Raw genomic sequence first — 19,280 nt, 5'->3', positions numbered from 1 at the left:
ACACGCATGCCATCTCCTGGATAATATGCAGACTCCAAAGTTAGCCCAAACTTCCCTCCCAGTTGGAGGATGTTTGCATGTGGGCTTTGATTTGGGTCCATTTCTGCATCAGAAATCCACATTAGTAATTACCACAGCAGCATTAAGTCCGGCCCTTTGATTTGATGTGCGCCTCGCAGAAGCCATTCCTGCTGAGGCTATGTGGAAACTTGGATCAAACACGCTAGCATCTCAAAGACATGCATCTGACGAAGTGGGTATTCACCCACGAAAGTTTATGCTCCAATACATCTGTTAGTCTTAAAGGTGCCACAGGACTCTCTGTTGCTTTTTCAAAGAAATCTGTCACTTTAGCTGAAGGAGTCAGGAATAGAAGCGCAGAGTTACCCTTCCAGGCTGAGTAGCCGACAGTCATTACTTAGTAAGGGCTTGATTCTGCAGCCTTTGCTCATCCAAATACTCCCGCTGAAGTCACAGAGGGTAACATTTTCAAAAGCACATTAATGACTTAGGAGCCTAATTCCCATTAATTTTTTTAATCAGATGTTAAGTTTTTAAGAGCCCAAGTCCCTTTGAAAATGGGACTTAAGCACTTCTGAAAATTGTGCCCTGAGCCTACTCCAGGGAGTAGATATATCAGGGTTTGGCCCTCACAGATTAAGAATAGCAACTAGACGTGTAGCGTGAAGTAAAGCATAGAGGTGTTACTGCGTCTGGGGGGTAAATGAGACAGCACTTTGCACATTGAATAATATTCAAAGCAGTCCCACGACTGCTTTTGCCTCACTTGTGTGGTACAACCACAAAGCAGCATTACATTCTCTCTTCCTTAGCAGACTCTCCTATGTCATAGACATGAGTGGTATCACTAAGATCTCTGTGCTAAAACACATACTGTAACTATATTGTCATAGACTGCAGCTTCCTTAGTCTCACATAATAAGAAAATAAATTATGTATTCTGAGAGCAGTATAAATATTTGCATATTAGAGGTTAGATAGCTAAACTGGTTGATCCTCAGTCTGGATTAATTTGCTAATGTTTGTGAAAATGTGAAGCGCTACACAGCTGATGTGTCTTATTATTACTAATGTATGAACTAACAGCCCATGAAAAGTAACTTTCTTAAAAACACAGCCCCTTTCTGTGGGGGAGGGATGGATAGCTCAGTAGTTTGAGCATTGGCTTGCTAAGCCCACAGTTGTGAGTTCAATCTTTGAGGGAGCCATTTAGGGATCTGGGGCAAAAATGTGTCTGGGGATTAGTCCTGTTTTGAGCAGAGGGTTGGACTAGATGACCTCCTGAGGTCCCTTCCAACCCTGATATTCTAAACCAGAAGAAAGGAAGCCTATTATTTTTACTTCTCACTCAGGTAAACTTGAATTGTTTAAATACTGAGGTCCTGATCCTTCAAGCCATTAAGCACATGCATAACTTTACTTGCATGAGTAATTGTCCTGTTGTTGAGTAAAGTTAAGCATGTGCTAAGGATTTGCAGATTTGGGCCCTGACATTGTAAATATGAAGAACGAAATGACATCTTCAAGCTGAGATCTTTATTTGGTTTCAGCCTAATCTTTATTTAGAGCAAAGTTATGAACACCTAAAAAGAGTTTGTAGTGGGATTTGTCAAAAACAAATCATGCCAAACCAGCCTAATTTCCTTCTTTATTAGGGTTACTCACCTAGCAGATGAGTGGGGAGAAGTAGATTTGATATATCTTGATGTTTTTAGTAAGGCTTTTGATACAGTTCCACATGACATTCTCATAAACAAACCAGGGACATTTGGTCATAGATGAAATTACTCTAAAGTGGGTGCACAACTGGCTGAAAGTCCATACTCAAAGAGTAGTTATCAGTGGTTTGCTGTCACTTGGATAATGGTTTACTTGTGACTTGGATAATGGAGTGGAGAGTGTGCTTATGAAATATACAGATGGCACCAAACTGGGAGGGATTGCAAGTACTTTGGAGGACAGGATTAGAATTCAAAATGACCATGACAAATTGGACAATTGGTCTGAAATTAACAAGATAAAATTCAATAAAGGCAAGTGCAAAGGACACCCTTGAAAAGGAAAAATCAAATTCACAGCTACACAATGGGAAATAACTGGCTAGGTGGTAGCACTGGTGAAAATAATCTGAGGGTATAGTGAACCACAATCTGAATATGAGTCAACAGTGTGATGCAGTTGCAAAAAAGCCTAATGTCTTTCTGGGCTGTATTAACAGAAGGGTCGTAGGTAAGACTCGGGAGGTAATTGTCCTGCTCTACTCTGCCTCAGCTGGAGTATGGTGTCCAGTTGTCCAGTTCTGGGCACCACACTTTTGAAAAGATGTGGACAAACTGGAGAATGTACAGAGGAGAGCAGCAAAAAATGATAAAAGATTAAGAAAACCTGACCTATGAGGAAAGATTTAAAAAAAACTGGGCTTATTTAGTCATGAGAAGAGACTGTGTGGGGGGGACTCGATAACCGTCTTCCAAATATGTGAAGGACTGTTATAAAGGGGATCAATTGTTATAAAGGGGATCAATTGTTCTCTGTGCCCACTGAAGATAGGACAAAAATGAATGGCTCAATCTGCAGCAAGGGAGATTTAGGTGAGATATTAGGAAAAACTTTCTCACTGTCAGGGTGATTAAGCTCTGGAACAGGCTTCCAAGGGGGTTGTGGACTCCCCGTCATTGGAGGTTTTTAAGAACAGGTTAGACAAATACCTGTCAGGGATGGTCTAGATTCCCTTGGTCCTGCCTCAGTGCAGGGGTCTGAGCTAGCTGACCTCCCAAGGTCCTACAACTCGATAACATATAGTACAAACACGATTTGGGGTGTGGGGAAATATTTTCTCCAAATCGCCTTTTTAAAGAAAAACTATTGTAAATTTCAAAGTTATTTCACAATTTTAAAAGACAACAAAAATTCTTCCCTTCTCATTAAATATAGAGCTTGAAGATAAATGTCCAGTCGCGTTGCAAGAGTCCCGCTGGGGCGGGGCGGGGACAGAGGCGAGATACCTGATACTGACCGTTTCTGATGTATTCTGAAGCTCTGAATCAATTCTCATTCTCTGATACTGATTGAAGTTCATTTCTCATTTCTCTTTATACTGACAGAGAACAGAATGATAAAGGGCTAGACCATCCCCCCCACAGGGCTACCCTGGTCAGGGGCTGGGAACTCGGCAGGGTCTCTCTCCTAGGGTGCTCCTGGCATTGTCCTTGTGGGTGGTTCTCATGCAGCAGGCAAGCAGGCCATCCCTCGAAACCAGCCCATCAAGCATCATAGGTTTTGAGGACTCCATGGAGGCTTTGGAGAGGGGCTTTTTTCTCCTGACCCTCGCCAACCTCTTGGCAGAAAGGTTCAGCGGTATCTGTGCAGCCCGAGGCTTCCCACTTCAGTGAGTGCTTCTGTAACGCCACTCAGAGGGATGTCAGAGCACGGGAGAAGAGAGCTCCCAAGCTAATGCTGGCTAAGGCCGAACTAACCCAGGCAGTTTTGCTACGTTGGATTGGTGTGGTGGGGACAATGTGTAGCAAGGGGTCATGCGTCTCCACAACCCACTTGTGGATCCAGAGCCTGGAGGGGTTTCTGCAGTGAAGCGGAAATGATGCTGAGAAGGTGCCATTTGCCCCATTCTGCACCACCCTCGGGGAGGGGAGTCTGTCATGCTTTTGTTCCAATTGCCCAGAGAGCTGGATGGGCTGATCAGACACAAAGGTATCAGAAAAATCACTAAAATAAAAGGTCTCAAATTGCTGCAATGCAATGCAAATTTGGAATTCACACAAACTGTAGATTGTTTTTATTTGAAAAATTAACCAGCCTCCCATAACTAAATTCTTCTGACTGAAAAGCTCCTTCCACGAATCAGACAGTGTTTCAGTGGAACAATTTTGTAATATGAATTAAACACTAGGAGCAATATTAATCGGTCCTGGTGTTTCCACAGTAAGGAGCCTGCCAGACCTACGCCAGGCTGAGCTCCACATTCTCAGAGGCCTAGGTGTCTCTTGAAGGAGAATCCCCTCCTGCCCAGGGCAGTGGTGCTGAAACTAGGGGAGTTGGTGCTGCTGCACCCCCCTGGCTTGAAGTAGTAATAACCCAAATGCATGGTTTCCATCATCAGCACCTCCACTATAAAAATTGTTCCAGCAGCCTGGCCCAGGGTAAGAGTTGCAGACTCTGCCCTGTCTGGGCTTTGGTAATAACATAGGCCCACTCATTTGCCATCATTTAGGGTAACCAAATGTCCCAATACTGGGGGACAGTCCCAGGATCCTGGCTAAAACCTACCCAGGGGATTGGCTGCCTGGTTACTATCACTATTCACCAGTGGACAGACAGTGTAATAAACCGTGATAACATGCGTCAAGCAATGCTAGATATACACACCTGAGACATGCATGTTTAGTTCCCTGAATGAGGACAGAGGGTTGTTTTCACGATATAGCAAACTGATAAGCTCGGTCAAATTAAATAAATGACTTCTCCAGCTGTGATTGCTAACAGTGGAAAACCTTGTTGGCAGGCTGGATTCCCCTTCTGTTTGATTTTACAGAAAAGTACCAATCTCAGGTCTGAGCACGCAGAACCCATTGATGTCAATGGGAGTTGCATATGTTTGTATCTGAAAGCAGAATTCGGTTTCAGATGTTGGCTCTCCGAGTCCATCGCCATGTAGGTTGTTTTCATGGCACAAACACAGTACCGTGACTTGGTTGTAGGACAATGAGGAGAACATCGATGGCTATGGGAATAAAACCCTTGTTGAAATCCTGATATTTTCGTAGCTATCCGTTTTTGTAGTGACTGGTGATTTAAACTTTGTCCCAGTATGAAAACCTCTCTCTGATGTATTGTATTACCAACCTTCCTCCAACTCTCTGGGCATTCACATATCTGACAGGAGAAATGTACAGAACAATCTGACTGTTTGAGGCCTCAGTCTAGCAAGGCTCTTAGTCATAGGAGTGATTTTACGCATGTGAGTACTTTCACTGGTTGCCCACCAGATCCTAGTGGGACTACTGGCATGCTTAAAGTTATGCATGTGATTAAGTGCTTTGCTGGACCAGGACTATAAAACCTCAACGCCTTCCACCGGTGTTGAAATGATGAATTCCCTATTTCTTTAATAAACACAGGCCCTGATTTAACTGCAGCGGTGACATGTCCTTAGGAGGGGTGAAATATTTCACATAAAGATTGACTCTCTCTCTGAAAAGTGGTAATACAGACTTTCCCTCCGTTTTGCATGAATTGATACAGAAGTGTGTTGGCTTGAGCTCAATACTAACTCTTGGTGTGTTGCTTTTATTTCTAGAAACCTCAGCTTCCACAGGGATAGACACAGACAAGGAGAACTATATTCTAACTGACAGGGGTAAATAACATGCATACAGTACCATTGGACAGAATGATGCTTTCAGATGAAGATGCAGTTTATTTTACAACTTAATTTACATTTATGGAGCAAATCATTTGTTCTCTTATGTCTTTATTGCAGCTATTTAAATACGTTTAACTTGTATTAAAGGAAAACTTATTCAGCCTGCAACTGAGAAATCTGGTCTCATAGAATTCAAGAGATTATAGAGCTTTAGGCAACATTTACATTGGCATTATTTTTAAATTTGGCCTATTTTTAACTAGAGTTTAATTTCCTATGCCAGTCTAATGCTTTCGCAATAAAGGGTTTTACGACGACTGTTGTGCTTTTACAGAAGAACCTTGCTACATCACTTTTGCAGATTAGTGAGTAAACAAAAAGCAACCGAACGAATAAGAGAAAACCAACAGCAATAACAAAAAGCCCCGATAACAATGGTGAACTAAATATACTTTGTCCATTAAGGGAAAATTGTGTCTCTTCCCTTGCCCCACTCAGTGCTATGTTGGGGTCCTGACAGCAAGGAGGGGAGGGTAAGCCTTTTAGGAAGCTGTGCAAAAGGTCAGCGCACCTTTGTGCTCCATCATGCTGAGTAAGGGGCTGTGGATTGGAGACTACTCATATCCGCTGGCCATTTTCCCTAGGCAGCCACACCAAACTAATCCACTGAGGAGCCTGAAGTAGCAACTGCAGAATGATGGCACTGCTGGAAAGTTTCTACTTCCTGCTCCTCCTGTGTCTGTGAGCAAGCCCAGCACGTAGTCCATTTGGCTAGATCTGGTATTTGCCCCTAAAAGGATAAATGCAGTTTAGGTGTATTCATGATAGCATTCCCCAGTAAATATACGCTAGCATGAGATGTAATAGGGAAGAAGTGGTGGTAATCTGAGGCCTCCCTACAGAACTCAGCTATTAAACATTGGCCAATTTTTGTCTGGCTGAGTGAAGTGTGGATTAGCAAGGTTCTATCGTACTTCAATATAAATACCATATTTAATTTCGGTTGGAAATGTTAAAATGGTTTCCAGTCAGGGATTTGAATTAAATATACAAATAGCTTTGCATCTCCGTTGCATTCAGAACCATGAACAGCAACAGAAAACATTTTTACTATTGTATTCATTACTTTGCAGTGCACATCTAAATGCAATCACACACAATACTCTTCCCGGTTCATTTTATATAAGTAAGAATATACATCTCTATATTGATAGCTGTCATTTAAATAAATGAGATGTATATCCACTCAGAAATGTGAAAATCTTGGGGGCTAATTACATACAGAATGGTTGATGACTGGCCTTTTTCCTTTTCTTTTTCCTTGTGGCCGTAGTTTATTTCATGAGGTCTGATCCTGCAGTCCTCGCTCAGAGAAAATTCTCTAGAAAGTCAAGGTAACTGAAGTCAGGAGTTTTGAGCATGGACTGAAGAACTGGACCCATAAAGAGCAGTAATTCTTCCTGGTGGAGAGCCAGGAGAAGGGAAGGATGAAGAATACAAAGTATAAAAAAGAACCATTATGAAAAACTGCTTATTTGGGGCCACATTTCAACACCGTCACTCTCAGTGAATAGTACCTTACTCTACAAGCAGTTCACTGACATCCGTGCGATGACTTGGAGAGTTAGGTGCTCCTCAGTGTGAGTGAGGGTATCAAAATCTGACCCTTAGTTTGCCATTTTTGTTTAAACAAAAAAAGGAGATGTGGTTTTTTTACACAAACTAGACATTTTTATGTAAATCTAAGACCTTTTCCATGTGCAGTGTAATTAGGCCTCACATTCTGAGTTCTTATTAGAACAAGAGAGGCTAACACTGTCAGCGTAATTATAATACAAAATACTTACAATCAAGTGATTGTATTTTATAGTACAGTAAGCACAGAATATACCTAATTATGATTATGCAAACTTCATGAGAACAATCTTAGCCATGCATATTAATAATAACTGAGGTTAGCGAATCATCAGATAAACTAAACTTTCACTCTTCTGTGGTCTTTTACTAAATTCACTTTTCCTTTTTCGTCCTTAGGTCCCATGTTCTTCCTTGCTTGCTTTAGTGTTGCTGCAGGATTAGCATTGTTCATGTACTGCTGGAACCCAGGTAATCCACTCTGGAATTGTTTTAAAGGGAAATTTTTATTCTCAGTCACCTTAAGGTAAAACACATTTGAGGGGTTCCCTGTATATCTTAAGAACATAAGAATGGCCATACTGGGTCAGACCAAAGGTCCATCTAGCCCAGTCTTCGGTCTTCCGACAGTGGCCAATGCCAGGTGCCCCAGAGGGAATGAACAAAACGGGTAATTATCAAGTGATCCATCCCCTGTCACCCATTCCCAGCTTCTGGCAAACAGAGGCTAGGGACACCATCCCTACCCATCCTGGCTAATAGCCATTGATGGACCTTATCCTCCATGAATTTATCTAGTTCTTTTTTGAAATAATATGTTGAATAAAAGCTGCTTCTACACTAGAGCTAATGGAAGATGTCATCATTCATTAATGAAGTTAGGATGCAACCTGTGCCCCAGAAGTGTCAGGAGATAATTAATAAAAAGCTCACAAATGAGAAGAGTCACTTTTTAAAGATCTAAACCATAGTATTGTGAACTCCCATTGCTACAGCAGACAGGGAGGATTCATGCTTCCAAATTAGAAAACTTATTTAAGTAGTTAATTGAAGTCTAATCAGTGCCTGCACTCTCAGTTACTTAATCACAAGGAGGGAATTCTTTTTTATTTCTGTCTGGACCTTCAGCATATGATCAGTACAAATACCTGACTTACATAGAAAAAATCATTTTTATTCTTGTGATCTGTACCATTTGCATGCAGAGTAGTTTTCCTAGATGTCCTCCCTAATGGCATGCACCTTTTAATGGCTCATGAATAAACACTGCCCGCCCACCCCCTCCACCCTGTTCAAGTCCCCTTCAGTAAATCAGTAGGCCTGCTTGTTATGAGAATTAAGGACTTGTGCATTGCCCAGGGCCCTGTTCTTCAGCACTTACTCAAGATGACTAAGGCTAATGTGAGTAATCCATTGGCTTCAAGTGGTGTGAATGAGTCCTACACGGCATGGGAAGGGTTGGAGAACTGGGCACCTGTTCGATAGCTGATTTAATCCTTTTTCCCCCGCAGTATAAAAGATTCCCAACAATATGACATCTAAAGAAATAGGTATTTTGGGAAATTTGGTACATTGATATTTGACAAGGTTCTCTGTAAAGTATGTTGAAAAATCAATTGTAAATAAGGTGTATATAAATATTTGTCAATTTATGACCTAATACAACACCCATCACCTGGTATCTAAGCACCTAACGATCAAAAAATAAATACTGGCAGATTCTCCTGACACTGGAGCTCTGCTCCATGCAGGGCTATATGTGTGTGGATGCTGGCAGGAGGTGGAATTAAGGGGCTGGTAACAATGCCCTGATTCTGAGGGCCCACCCCAACACCACTTAGAGCTGTTACATTAATGGACCCTATGCCAGTGGACGATTGGTGTAATGGATCTGAGACTGGATTATGGCCTCTTTCTGCCACCTGAGTGGGGCTAAGGGGCCATGACAGGGTGTGTGAATCCCACCCTTAAAGTATTTCAACTTTATTCAGAGTGGTAGCCGTGTTAGTCTGCATTAGCAAAAACAAAAAGGAATCCTTGTGGCACCTTAGAGACTAACAAATTTGTTTGGGCATAAGCTTTTGTGGGTTAAAACACACTTCATCAGATGCATGGAGTGGAACATACAGTAGGGAGGTATAAATACGCAGCATATGAAAAGTGGGTTTTAGCCCACGGAAGCTTATGCCCAAATAAATTTGTTAGTCTCTAAGGTGCCACAAAGACTCTTTGTTGTTTCAACTTTATTTGCTTCTCCTGAGGAAGATACTGCTTGGGCCATAATGATCTTGGCAAATTAAGTCATAACTTGAGCTTTGTGTATTTACCATGAGGATGTTCATCTTTTTCTTTTGGAGGAAATTCTTTGGTTTTTTGGTTAACACTGCTCATTACAGTGGGCAAATGCTGGTTGCCTGCCACAGCACCAGAGTGCACGTATAACAATTTGAATATGAGTCATCAATGTGATTCAGTTGCAAAGAAGCCTGCTGTCATTCTGGGACGTATTAAGAGGAGTGCTGGATGTAAGCCACAGAAGGTAATTGTCCCACTCCACTCAGCATTGGGGAGGCCTCAGCTGAAGTATTGTGTTTAATTCTGGGTGCCACTCTAGGAAACATGTGGACATACTGGAGAGAGTCCAGAGGAGAGCAACAAAAATGAGAAAAGGTTTAGCAAACCTGACCTATGAGTAGGGCCGGTGCAAGGATGTTTCGCGCCCTAGGCAAAACTTCCACCTTGCGCCCCTCTCCGCACCCGTGCCCTGAGGTGCCCCCCCCACGGCAGCTCCCCCACTCTGCCCTGAGGCGCGCACCCCCCACGGCAGCTCCCCACCCCCCACCCCAGCTCCACGTACAAGCACCCCGAGCACGCCATCGCTGTTTCACTTCTCCCGCCTACCAGACTTGCGGCGCCTAAGCTGATTGGCGCCACAAGCCTGGGAGGCGGGAGAAGTGAAGTAGCCACGGCATGCTCAGGGAGGAGGCGGGGCAGGGATGAGCTGGGGCGGGAAGTTACCCTGCATGCCGCCCTCCCCCCTTACTTGCTGCAGGCAGCCCTCCCCGTGCTCCCCTGCCCCAGCTCCCTCCACCTAAATGCCGGAGGCAACCGGGGCAGTCGAAGATCCGGCCATTGCGGTTGTTGCCGAGGAAAATGGCGCCCCCCAAATCCCAGCTCCCTAGGTCGCCTAAATGGTTGCACCGGCCCTGCCTATGAGGAAAGGTTAAAAAAACTGGGCATGGTTAGTCTTGAGAAAAGAAGATTGAGGTGGGGACTTGATAACAGTCTTCCAGTATGTTAAGGGCTGTTAGAAAGAGGACTGTGACCAATTGTTCTCCATGTCCACTGAAGGTAGGACAAAAAGCAATGGGCTTAATCAGCAGCAAAGGAGATTGAGGTCAGATATTAGGAAAAACTTGCTAACTAAAAGGGTAGTTCAGCTCTGGAACAGTCTTCCGAGGGAGGTTGTAAAATCCCCATCATTGGAGGTTTTTAAGAACAGTTTGGTTTTTGGACAAACACCTGTGAGGGATGGTGTTTACTAGGTTTACTAGGTTTACTTGGTCCTGCCTCAGTGCAGGGGATTGGATCTGAATACCTTTCAAGGTCCTTTCCAGCCCTAGATTTCTATGATTCTGCTTCCTTGAATCCCTCCCATTCTAGCTTCAGTTGAACACAGTGTTCTTTATTCCTTCCTCAGAGCTCTAGAGCTGTTGACAAACACCAGCTCATGGACAACTTAAGCCAAAGAAATCATTGTGATAAATATTGAACGTGTGTCAAAAGTGATCCATACATATTTTTTTTTAATTTGAGATTCTGAACTACTCCCTGTTAAATTGCTTCTGCAAATCAAAGGTCCCCTAGCTAGGCTTTCAGTTCCGTTAATTTACAAAGTACTTAAAGGAACAACTTTCCCCCAGAAGCATTTTTGTAAAGAATCTTTGCAAAACACTGTTTATTAAAACTGTACTTATCAATTGATTAGTTCACTTTCTTTTTTCACTCCTACCTTTTTGTTTTTGTTTTAGATCCAAAAGTTATAGGAGGAGCCAAGAAAATATTGGGATTTTCTCCTATTATCATAGGAAGACATGTTAGAAATATTTGCATGGTATACATGGAAGATACATCAAGGAAAAATTAAGGAAAAGCTGCTTCTTCAGTCTTCTGTTCTGTATACCTGCCAATGGAAAAACAAATATATATACAGACACTTTATATTATACCAAAGATTTAGTTAACGGCTTTAGCAGTAAATATGCTGCTTCAAGGTGCTTTCAAATGGTCAACTCTATATGAACTTATGGAAATGGATCATTTATTTTTGTAAATGCTTCTTTTAAAATATTTATCATTTGGGTATGAATGTTTTTAATACACACCTTAAAAGGATATCCTAAGCAATTATAGCTCTTAAGCCATGTTTGTGTATTTGTGTTTTATATTGGTGTAGAGGAACACAGCAGTTTAAAGGATGTAATTCTATCTCTTTTTACTGGTTCATTTAATAATGACACTTAAAAAAACCAAAGCCTTACTAAGAAATGGACCTGATCTTTTGTGTCAGGATTGTCCATTCCCATCTGTATTCTTTATACTACATGAGTACATGGGCACTGTCCCTACAAGGCTCATCACTAGCTGGTTCAGTTTGTGTGTATTCAAAACCTTGCAAGGTTTCCTGACTGCCATGCTCTGGAAACTGTCTGTTATCATTGTTATATTGAGCAAGGGTAGGCTTCAAACAATGACCCTTTGACTCTGTGGGATGGCAGAACTATCAAGCTTTTGAAGTACCAAGTAGGTTTTTCAGATTTACATAATTCTTTCCTTTCCAGGGAAGTTTGTTTAGTTTTGGTATAGCCAGGGAAACTTAAATAGTCCAGCATATTTGACAGGGACTTCAGAAATAATAATCAAAGCTGCATGACGTGTTTTTGTTTATGGCTGAAAATATGTATTTTAACATGAAGTACTGTAAGATTTTCTAAGGTGGCTTGATCACATATTGTTTCTTCTGTGGGTAAAATCTTGAAAAACTTGCGCAAGTCTTTCTTAACACATCAAGAGTTGGTGTCAGGCTAAAGCATGTGTGGGAAGTACAGGGAGACAGGACTGAAAATAAGATTTGAGGGGGAGGTTGTTTGTTTGTTTTTGCATTTTGGGCCCAATCCTGCACTCATTGATGTCAGTAGGAGTCTTCTTTCCTCCTGCTCCTTCTTCCCGCCTGGGGTCTTTCTGTTCCTGAACCTGGCTACAAGTAGTGACGGCTACAGTGGGTGGGTTCTCTTATGACCTACTCCAGAGTACAAAAGAAACTGGGGAGATCCTTCCCCAAACTGCTTGGTAGGGCGATCTCTTCACTGGCTCCACCTTCACGGGAATGTTTTGCCCATCAATTTTAACTTAATAGCCATTCCTTGATATTCCTTTGTATCCCCAATGGACACAGTTAATCATAGTAACAGGTATTGGCTTTGTGTGTTTCTGATTCTAGAGTCTTTCAAGGTTCACTCTCAAGTACCCCAGTCTTAGGGCTTTCTAAGGAAAGTTATACCAATATAAGCTAAGGTGTGGATTTAAATCACTATAGTTATGCCTGTATAACTCCCTGGGTGGAATAAGAGTGGGATTTTTGGGTTTATGGGATCTTATGTCCCGTTAGAAAGGGATGAAGCTAATCTAATATTTTTTTAAAAAGCCTCTCATTCTGAAATAAGTCTCCCCAGGGGGAATTGTACTGGTATAACTATGGCGGTTTAACTATACTGGTATAATTATACCAATATAATTGGTAAAAGGTCCTGTGTAGACAAACCCCTAACTGTGAAATTTCCCACCCCCAGAGAACAGATTTCTAGGACTACCCCTGAACTATGGTTGCATCTTAGGGCAAAACCTATATGCACGTCCTGTTTCACCACATTTAGAGCAGTCTCTGCCCAGTCCCATCTTTCTGAAAAATGGGACAAGTCTCAGAACCCCCTGCCCTTATGGCCACCCATATGGTGGGGCCCATTCTTTCCAATGTGGTAATATAAGGTTCTGTATTGTCTCCTGGCATCAGGTGTGTCATCTCAGGGCCTTTCCACACTGGAATCTGCTAGGACTCCATCTCTTTAAGAGTCTTGAACATTGCAGCCCTTTCTTCATGTGGCTGGGCCCTCCCTGTTCTGTTGATCTTCCTGAAATCTCTGGAACTTGTCAGCCTGTGGAGTGTCATCTGTCCGATGCCTCCCTTCTGTCCCAGCCCACTGAGCAGCAAGCCACTTTAGTATTGCCCTTGGTCAGGTGGGTCACCGAACAATCTTGTCTCTGGTTTAGCAGCTGCCCCTAGAGGATTCAGGGTTTATACTTCATCCCAATCCTTAACTTCTGCTCTGTACCTAAGGGTGGATAGACAAGATCCGTGGTCAAGCTCCTCCAGCACCCCCAGCAAGCATCTCTTCTGACATCTTGATGGGTAGATGTCCCCACCACCACCCAAAGAGTAGTAAGAAGTTGTACAAAGGTCCTGGGCTGTTTAGTTTTTGACAGTAATCTCCAATGCTTTGATTATACCTTCCCCTTATCTAATGCAAAGTGGACTTTTTCCCATTTAGAAACTAAGTGACATCCCATGCATGACCCCCTATGGCAAAGGGCCTGGATGAATGGGTTGGCTTATATAACACTAGTGTTCCAGTCAATCAGCTTGGGAGGGGAAAAAGGCTGGAGCAGCAATAACCAACTAACTAACCAGTCAAAACACATCCCAGGGGTTGTCGACATTAACAGTTTGATTATGCAGGTCTTAGTTAGCACCTACTGCTAGTTCTTCACCACCCCACCACCCCCGCCCCACCTCCTTACTGACTGTGTGATCTCCTCTTCCTACTATTTGAACAGTTTCCTGTGGCCTTACTGGGCTCACTTGGTGCAGTCCTTAGTGTCCTCTTGTAAACAATACCTGGTTCCCTGGTGTGTGGGTATTTGGGCTGTAATCTCCCAAACCTATAAACTAAACCCTGAAGGAAGAGGGGGAAAAAGTCACCCAGTAGAAACCTGGCAGCCTCTTCAGGTATTTGACTATCCTGTCACATACACCAGTCAATATTCATGGGCCCTGCGTGCCCACCAATGGCTATGGCCCTGATCCAGCAAGGGCTGTAAGCATGGGCCTAGCCTTAATCATGGGAGTAGTTCCATTGATGCCAATGAGATTACTCCTGTGTTTAAGTGCCTTCCTGAGTTGGGGCTTTTACCAGAAAATCTGTAATTTTTTCCCAGTATCTGAGTTTCAGAGCCCCCTAAGAAGGTAGTAACAACAGGATAGTTTATACCTAAGAATTCATCGGACTCTTCAGTCTGATCATCTTACTCCAAAGAGAACAGCCTGCATTATCCTCTTAGAAACAACTGATCTTGTAATACATTGTTTGCTTCCGAGACAAATTTCACGAGAGGCAATAGCGGGCCTGGGGAGGAGAGGGGGACACAGAACCAGATTTCTGAATAACAGACCCCCTTTGGCACCCTCAAAATATTTGTGACCAATTGAGGAAGGGCTGAAATAGGGCCCAAAGGGACCCCATTTCTCCCCCTACTGATGTCAGTCGGAGTTTTTCCATTGCAGTGGATGGGAGCAGAAGCCAGCCCTAACTAGACAGCATTGTTTGTCTATTACATTTCAAAAACTCTGTGTTTTCAGTGGTGTAACTACCTTAACTTCACCAGAGGAGCTCCTCATTTACATACACATACAGCAAGGTCCGGAGTGGATCACAGGTCTATTTAAATATATAACATAAGATGGACATGAATAAAGATTCTGTGTAAATGAAATAACATCATTTGCCCTTACCCGGCAGAGCAGTATGTTTAGATGTTTTTTCTTCCATCTGCCCCATCGTCTCTCATGTCTATTTTGATCTAATAGCCACAAGGTCAGGAAATCTTATTATAGGAAAAACTGTGTGAGTGTTTGCAGCATTTCCTGTAGAATTGCCATGATAATGTCGTCAGTGAGCACAACCCACAGTTCTGCTGCCAGAGCTGCACACTGATCCAGCATTGTGCCTACCTCCAAGTTGGAAAGTGCTTTAATTATATTCTGTTCTTCCTGTGTCTTGCCCTGTAGTTAACGTCAGAGCGATTTTTTTCCCAGCACACCATCTCTAATTTATAACCAAATGTGACTCTCCATGTGCTGCTTAAATCCAGCAGTGGCTCCTCTCTAAGGAAACTGAAATAAAATGCTTCTGAAATGCAAAAGGGTTTTAAATCTTCATGCCAAAACTGGATTGGAAACCTCATTAGAGTGAGATGATTTCTGTTTATAGCAAAAGCACTATACAAAATAGGGTCCTCTCCGACAGCCACATCTCATTTTAATGCAAATACAACAGCCTCGTTACTAGTAAGCAGCTTCTCTGTGTCTAGATTATCCAACCTAGTGTTCCCTGGACAAAAAAATTTAAATTGGGATTTGGTATGAGTTATTGTTGAAATCCTACAGAAAGAATTAGCATCTCATATGCTTTGAAGGCCAGATTCTGCCACACTGGTAGAGTACTCTACCAGCAATCCCGCTGAAATACCCATGGAGTACTCAATGTAAGCATGGCAGAATCTGCTCCTGATAGGGGATAGGGCCTAGAACCTCAAAGCTATTTAGGTGCCTAACTTCCATTGAAATCAGTGGGATGTAGGTGCCTAAATAGCGTTGAGGATTGGGGCTTGCGTTCTTTAAAGAAAATGGCTTTGATCATCCTTTGCAATCATGAGGGATTGGCATATTTACTAATGGCTAAGGTTGTATTCTTCCCTTTTTGAGATCTACTGAGATGAGGTTACTATCACAAATAAAATCTCCTGGGAAGGACAACCATCAGATTCCCAGCTACTAGGTCTGGAGACGTGCACCCTGGAGCAGGATTTGGCTGTAAATCTTAACACACAAGGTAAAATTTTTCTTATGCTTCTGTTTTCAGGACAAACTTATTTTTGGTCCGATATGGTCAGTTGAAGAACCCCAAGAGTAAATTACTTGTTCTGTGTCTGCTGTTTCTTGCATTACTTGTAAATGGAAACTGATGGTTACTTTGTATGGATAAATGTAATTTTTACACAGTGCATTGCACAATTACTGTATGCAGTGTCGTAGCGAGACAAGGTGGCTGAGGTAATATCTTTTACTGAACCAACTTCTGTTGGAAGTTTGTCTCGCTCCCCAACAGGTGTAGGTCCAATGAAAGTTATTACCTCACCCACCTTGTCTCTCTTGCACAATTACTGTAGTAGGTTTTCTCCCACCACCGCCACCCCACCTTTCTGCTTCCCATAAAGAGGGTTTGAGGAAACAGAAGGTTCCACGTAATTTTGTAACTTTATAGGGATGGAGTCCTTTTCTTAAACAGTTCTTCATTCAAGAATGGATACCAAGCGATAGCTCACTTCTTTGTGCAATGTGCTTGTATAGCAAACACACAGCATATATTGGTTTTTCCATGCCCGGAGCCATAGGAAGTGGATAGGCTAGCCCTTTGGAAGTCATGAATTCTGTGGTGTCCTTCCACAGAAGGGAAATTTAGGTTGGATATTAGGAAAAACTTTGCAACTAGAACTTTCTAACAGTAAGGATAGTTAAGTACTGAAACAGATTAATAGTGGAGGTGTGGAATCCCCGTAATTGGAGGTTCTTAAGAACTGGTTAGACAAACACCAGTAAGGGCTGATCTATGTATTCTTAATCCTGCCTCAGTGTGGAGTGATGCACTAGATCTGTGGTTCTCAAATTTATTTGATTGCTCCTCCATTCTTTGTGTCTGTAGTGTATGCCTCCCCTACAGGGTGCTTGGCCAGCAGTCACCACTCTCCTGCAGCCCAGCTCCAAAGGCAGAGCAGAGAGCAGCGGCTGCTGGCCGGACTCCCAGCTCTGCCAGCAGCAGAGAAGTAAGTGTGGCATGGGATGGCACTGCCACCCTTACTTCCGTGCTGCTCCTGCTGATGGCGCTGCTCTCAGCAGCCACCACTCTCCAGCCACCCAGCTCTAAATGGGCACAGTAAGTTTTTTTTTCCCCTAAAGCATCTCATGCTCCCCAGAATCCATTCTGCCCCCGCCCACAGGAGTGCATCCCCCAGTTTGAGAACCTCTCGACCAGATGACCTCTTGAGCCCTACATTTCTATAATTCTATTATTATTGTTTTACTTGACATCAATAAAGTTATGTTTTGGATCACTCCATCTATTTGGAGAGTGCCAAATCCCCCTTCAAACCCAGAATAAACTGCCTGCCATTAATGACTCAAACTGACATATTTAGGCCCTATTCCTGCAAGGATTTGCACACATGCTTAACATTCTGCATAAGGGGGATAGTCCCACCTGTGTAAATTTAAGCAGTGGTTAAGTGCTCGCTGGATCAAAGCTTACTTTCTAAATTATAGTGGGTTATTACATTGTGAAAATTGTTCCTGTGTGTCTGCTAAAGATTGATTATAGCTCAGCCGTGTTTTCAGCATCCTCCAAACTAGTCAAAGTAAACTGACTATGCATAGGACTGTTTAGAGAAGGAAGAAATCTGCTGTCCCTTCATGCCTGAAGCCTTAGCCTCATGTTACAGTAGCATTGTGGAATGGGGGGACATTGCCCAGCATATTAAATCACTGATTTAGTGGTGGCACAATACACCCCTCCAAAAACAAACAAACCCTCTGCATTGTCGTGGTCTTAGCAGCCTTGCAGAGCACAGCTTTGCAAAACGACACCTTTTCTGTTGCTTTTAGATTTGTGTGGGTGCAGCCGAGGGGAAATAAGGCAGGTTTGCCCCCCAAAGTGCATGCAGTCCCATCCAAATGATTGCTGACACTCTGGGGAACTTCTTTTTTCCTCTGATTTCTGTCATGAATGGGCTATATGATTTAGATCAAAACTGAACTGCCTCCAATTGCCTCAGTCGTGATGTCAAACATACCCAGATTCAAGGAAAAGAGGTAGGCAATAGCCTGATCTTTAATCCTCTAAATAAAGCAAGCGAGCAGACTGCATGTAAATAGTTAAACCAGGCTGACTGGGCCATCTGTAGCCACAGGGAATGGAAAACAAAACGACACATCCCACAGTAGGTTTGCACAACTCCCTTTGAAGGGAATCACTGCACTATTTAAAGCATGACATGTCTGCAAGCGAGAACGATATTAAAGTGATCATTCACTCAGGAACGTACTGGGTTACCTTACACCTTTAGCTGGGCTTCTCAAAGCCACGTAGGAGATTTGGCTACTCAATTCCCATTGAAAAGTTCAGCTTTTGTGTCATTTTTGTAATACTGTATGTAAATATCACTTGTGGCTTTGTTTTGGAGTTTTGTGTACAGTAATAGCAAAGTAATCATAAAATATTAATAAGGAATCTTGCAATCTTAATTTTTTTAATTGGGGAATTGTATAGACAGCCATTAGTCCAGGAAATTCATGGAATTCTTGAAAAGTCTGGCCAGTGTTACTGTTCCACTAAGAAATGCAAGCTACCTAGTATACTGCATGGGTTCGATATTTTATGGTCAAATATCCTTGTTCATATCTTCTGGTGGTAACGTTTATAATGTATATGTCATGTGAGCTAAAGGAAAGTTGTTATAAAGTAAAAACATTAAACAAAGTTGTTTATTCAAATTAAATTTTAAGAATTTAAACAATCTATGTGTTGGGAGGACTATAGTGTTGTGTTTTTTCATGTATTTTAGGCTTTGCATTGAAGTCAAGAAGTGCCCTACAATATGTTATGTTGCCCCCTAGTGACTGCTGCCTCCAGGGGCTATACCAGGGATTGGCAACCTTTGGCACGCAGCCCGTCAGGGAAATCTGCTGACGGGCCGGGACGGTTTGTTTACCTTCAGCATGCGCAGGTTTGGCCGATCGCAGCTCCCACTGGCCGCGGTTCACCCTTCCAGGCCATTGGGGGCTGCAGGAAGCGACGGCCAGCACATCCCTCAGCCCGCGCCGCTTCCCGCAGCCCCCATTGGCCTGGAACAGAGAACCGCAGCCAGTGGGAGCTGCAATCTGCCAAACCTACAGACGCTGCAGGTAAACAAACTGTTCCAGCCTGCCAGTGGATTTCCCTGACGGGTCACGTGCCAAAGGTTGCCGATCCAGCTATACTATACTACACAAAGGTGAATGTTTTGAGTGGGACAACTAATTATCACAAGTTATTTTAACTTCATCATTTCTATTTCTGATGTATTTACAGTATTCCTT

The 19,280-nt window shown here is 42.8% G+C and overlaps 1 protein-coding gene across 9 annotated transcripts in view; it reads left to right on the top strand.

Moving 5' to 3' along the window:
* The window catches only part of CARD19 (caspase recruitment domain family member 19), a 53,554-nt gene extending 34,839 nt beyond the window's left edge, over nucleotides 1-18,715 (top strand). For 7 of the 9 annotated variants that reach the window (XM_039547125.1, XM_039547123.1, XM_039547120.1 and 4 more), the window contains 3 exons: nucleotides 5,336-5,395; nucleotides 7,436-7,507; nucleotides 11,068-18,715. In XM_039547125.1, coding sequence (XP_039403059.1) covers nucleotides 5,336-5,395; nucleotides 7,436-7,507; nucleotides 11,068-11,183 — 248 coding nt within the window. In that variant the 3' untranslated portion in view covers nucleotides 11,184-18,715. Of the gene's footprint in view, nucleotides 1-5,335; nucleotides 5,396-6,734; nucleotides 6,796-7,435; nucleotides 7,508-11,067 lie in introns of all 9 variants that reach the window. The other 2 variants (XM_039547128.1, XM_039547127.1) reach the window with 2 other exon arrangements.
* Nucleotides 18,716-19,280: the final 565 nt, after the last annotated feature.

This window comes from Mauremys reevesii, linkage group 7 (assembly GCF_016161935.1).
Source record: "Mauremys reevesii isolate NIE-2019 linkage group 7, ASM1616193v1, whole genome shotgun sequence".
Lineage (NCBI taxonomy): Eukaryota > Metazoa > Chordata > Testudines > Geoemydidae > Mauremys > Mauremys reevesii.
The sequence above is the reverse complement of the archived record's forward strand: the minus strand, read 5'-3'. Positions and strand labels throughout refer to the sequence as shown.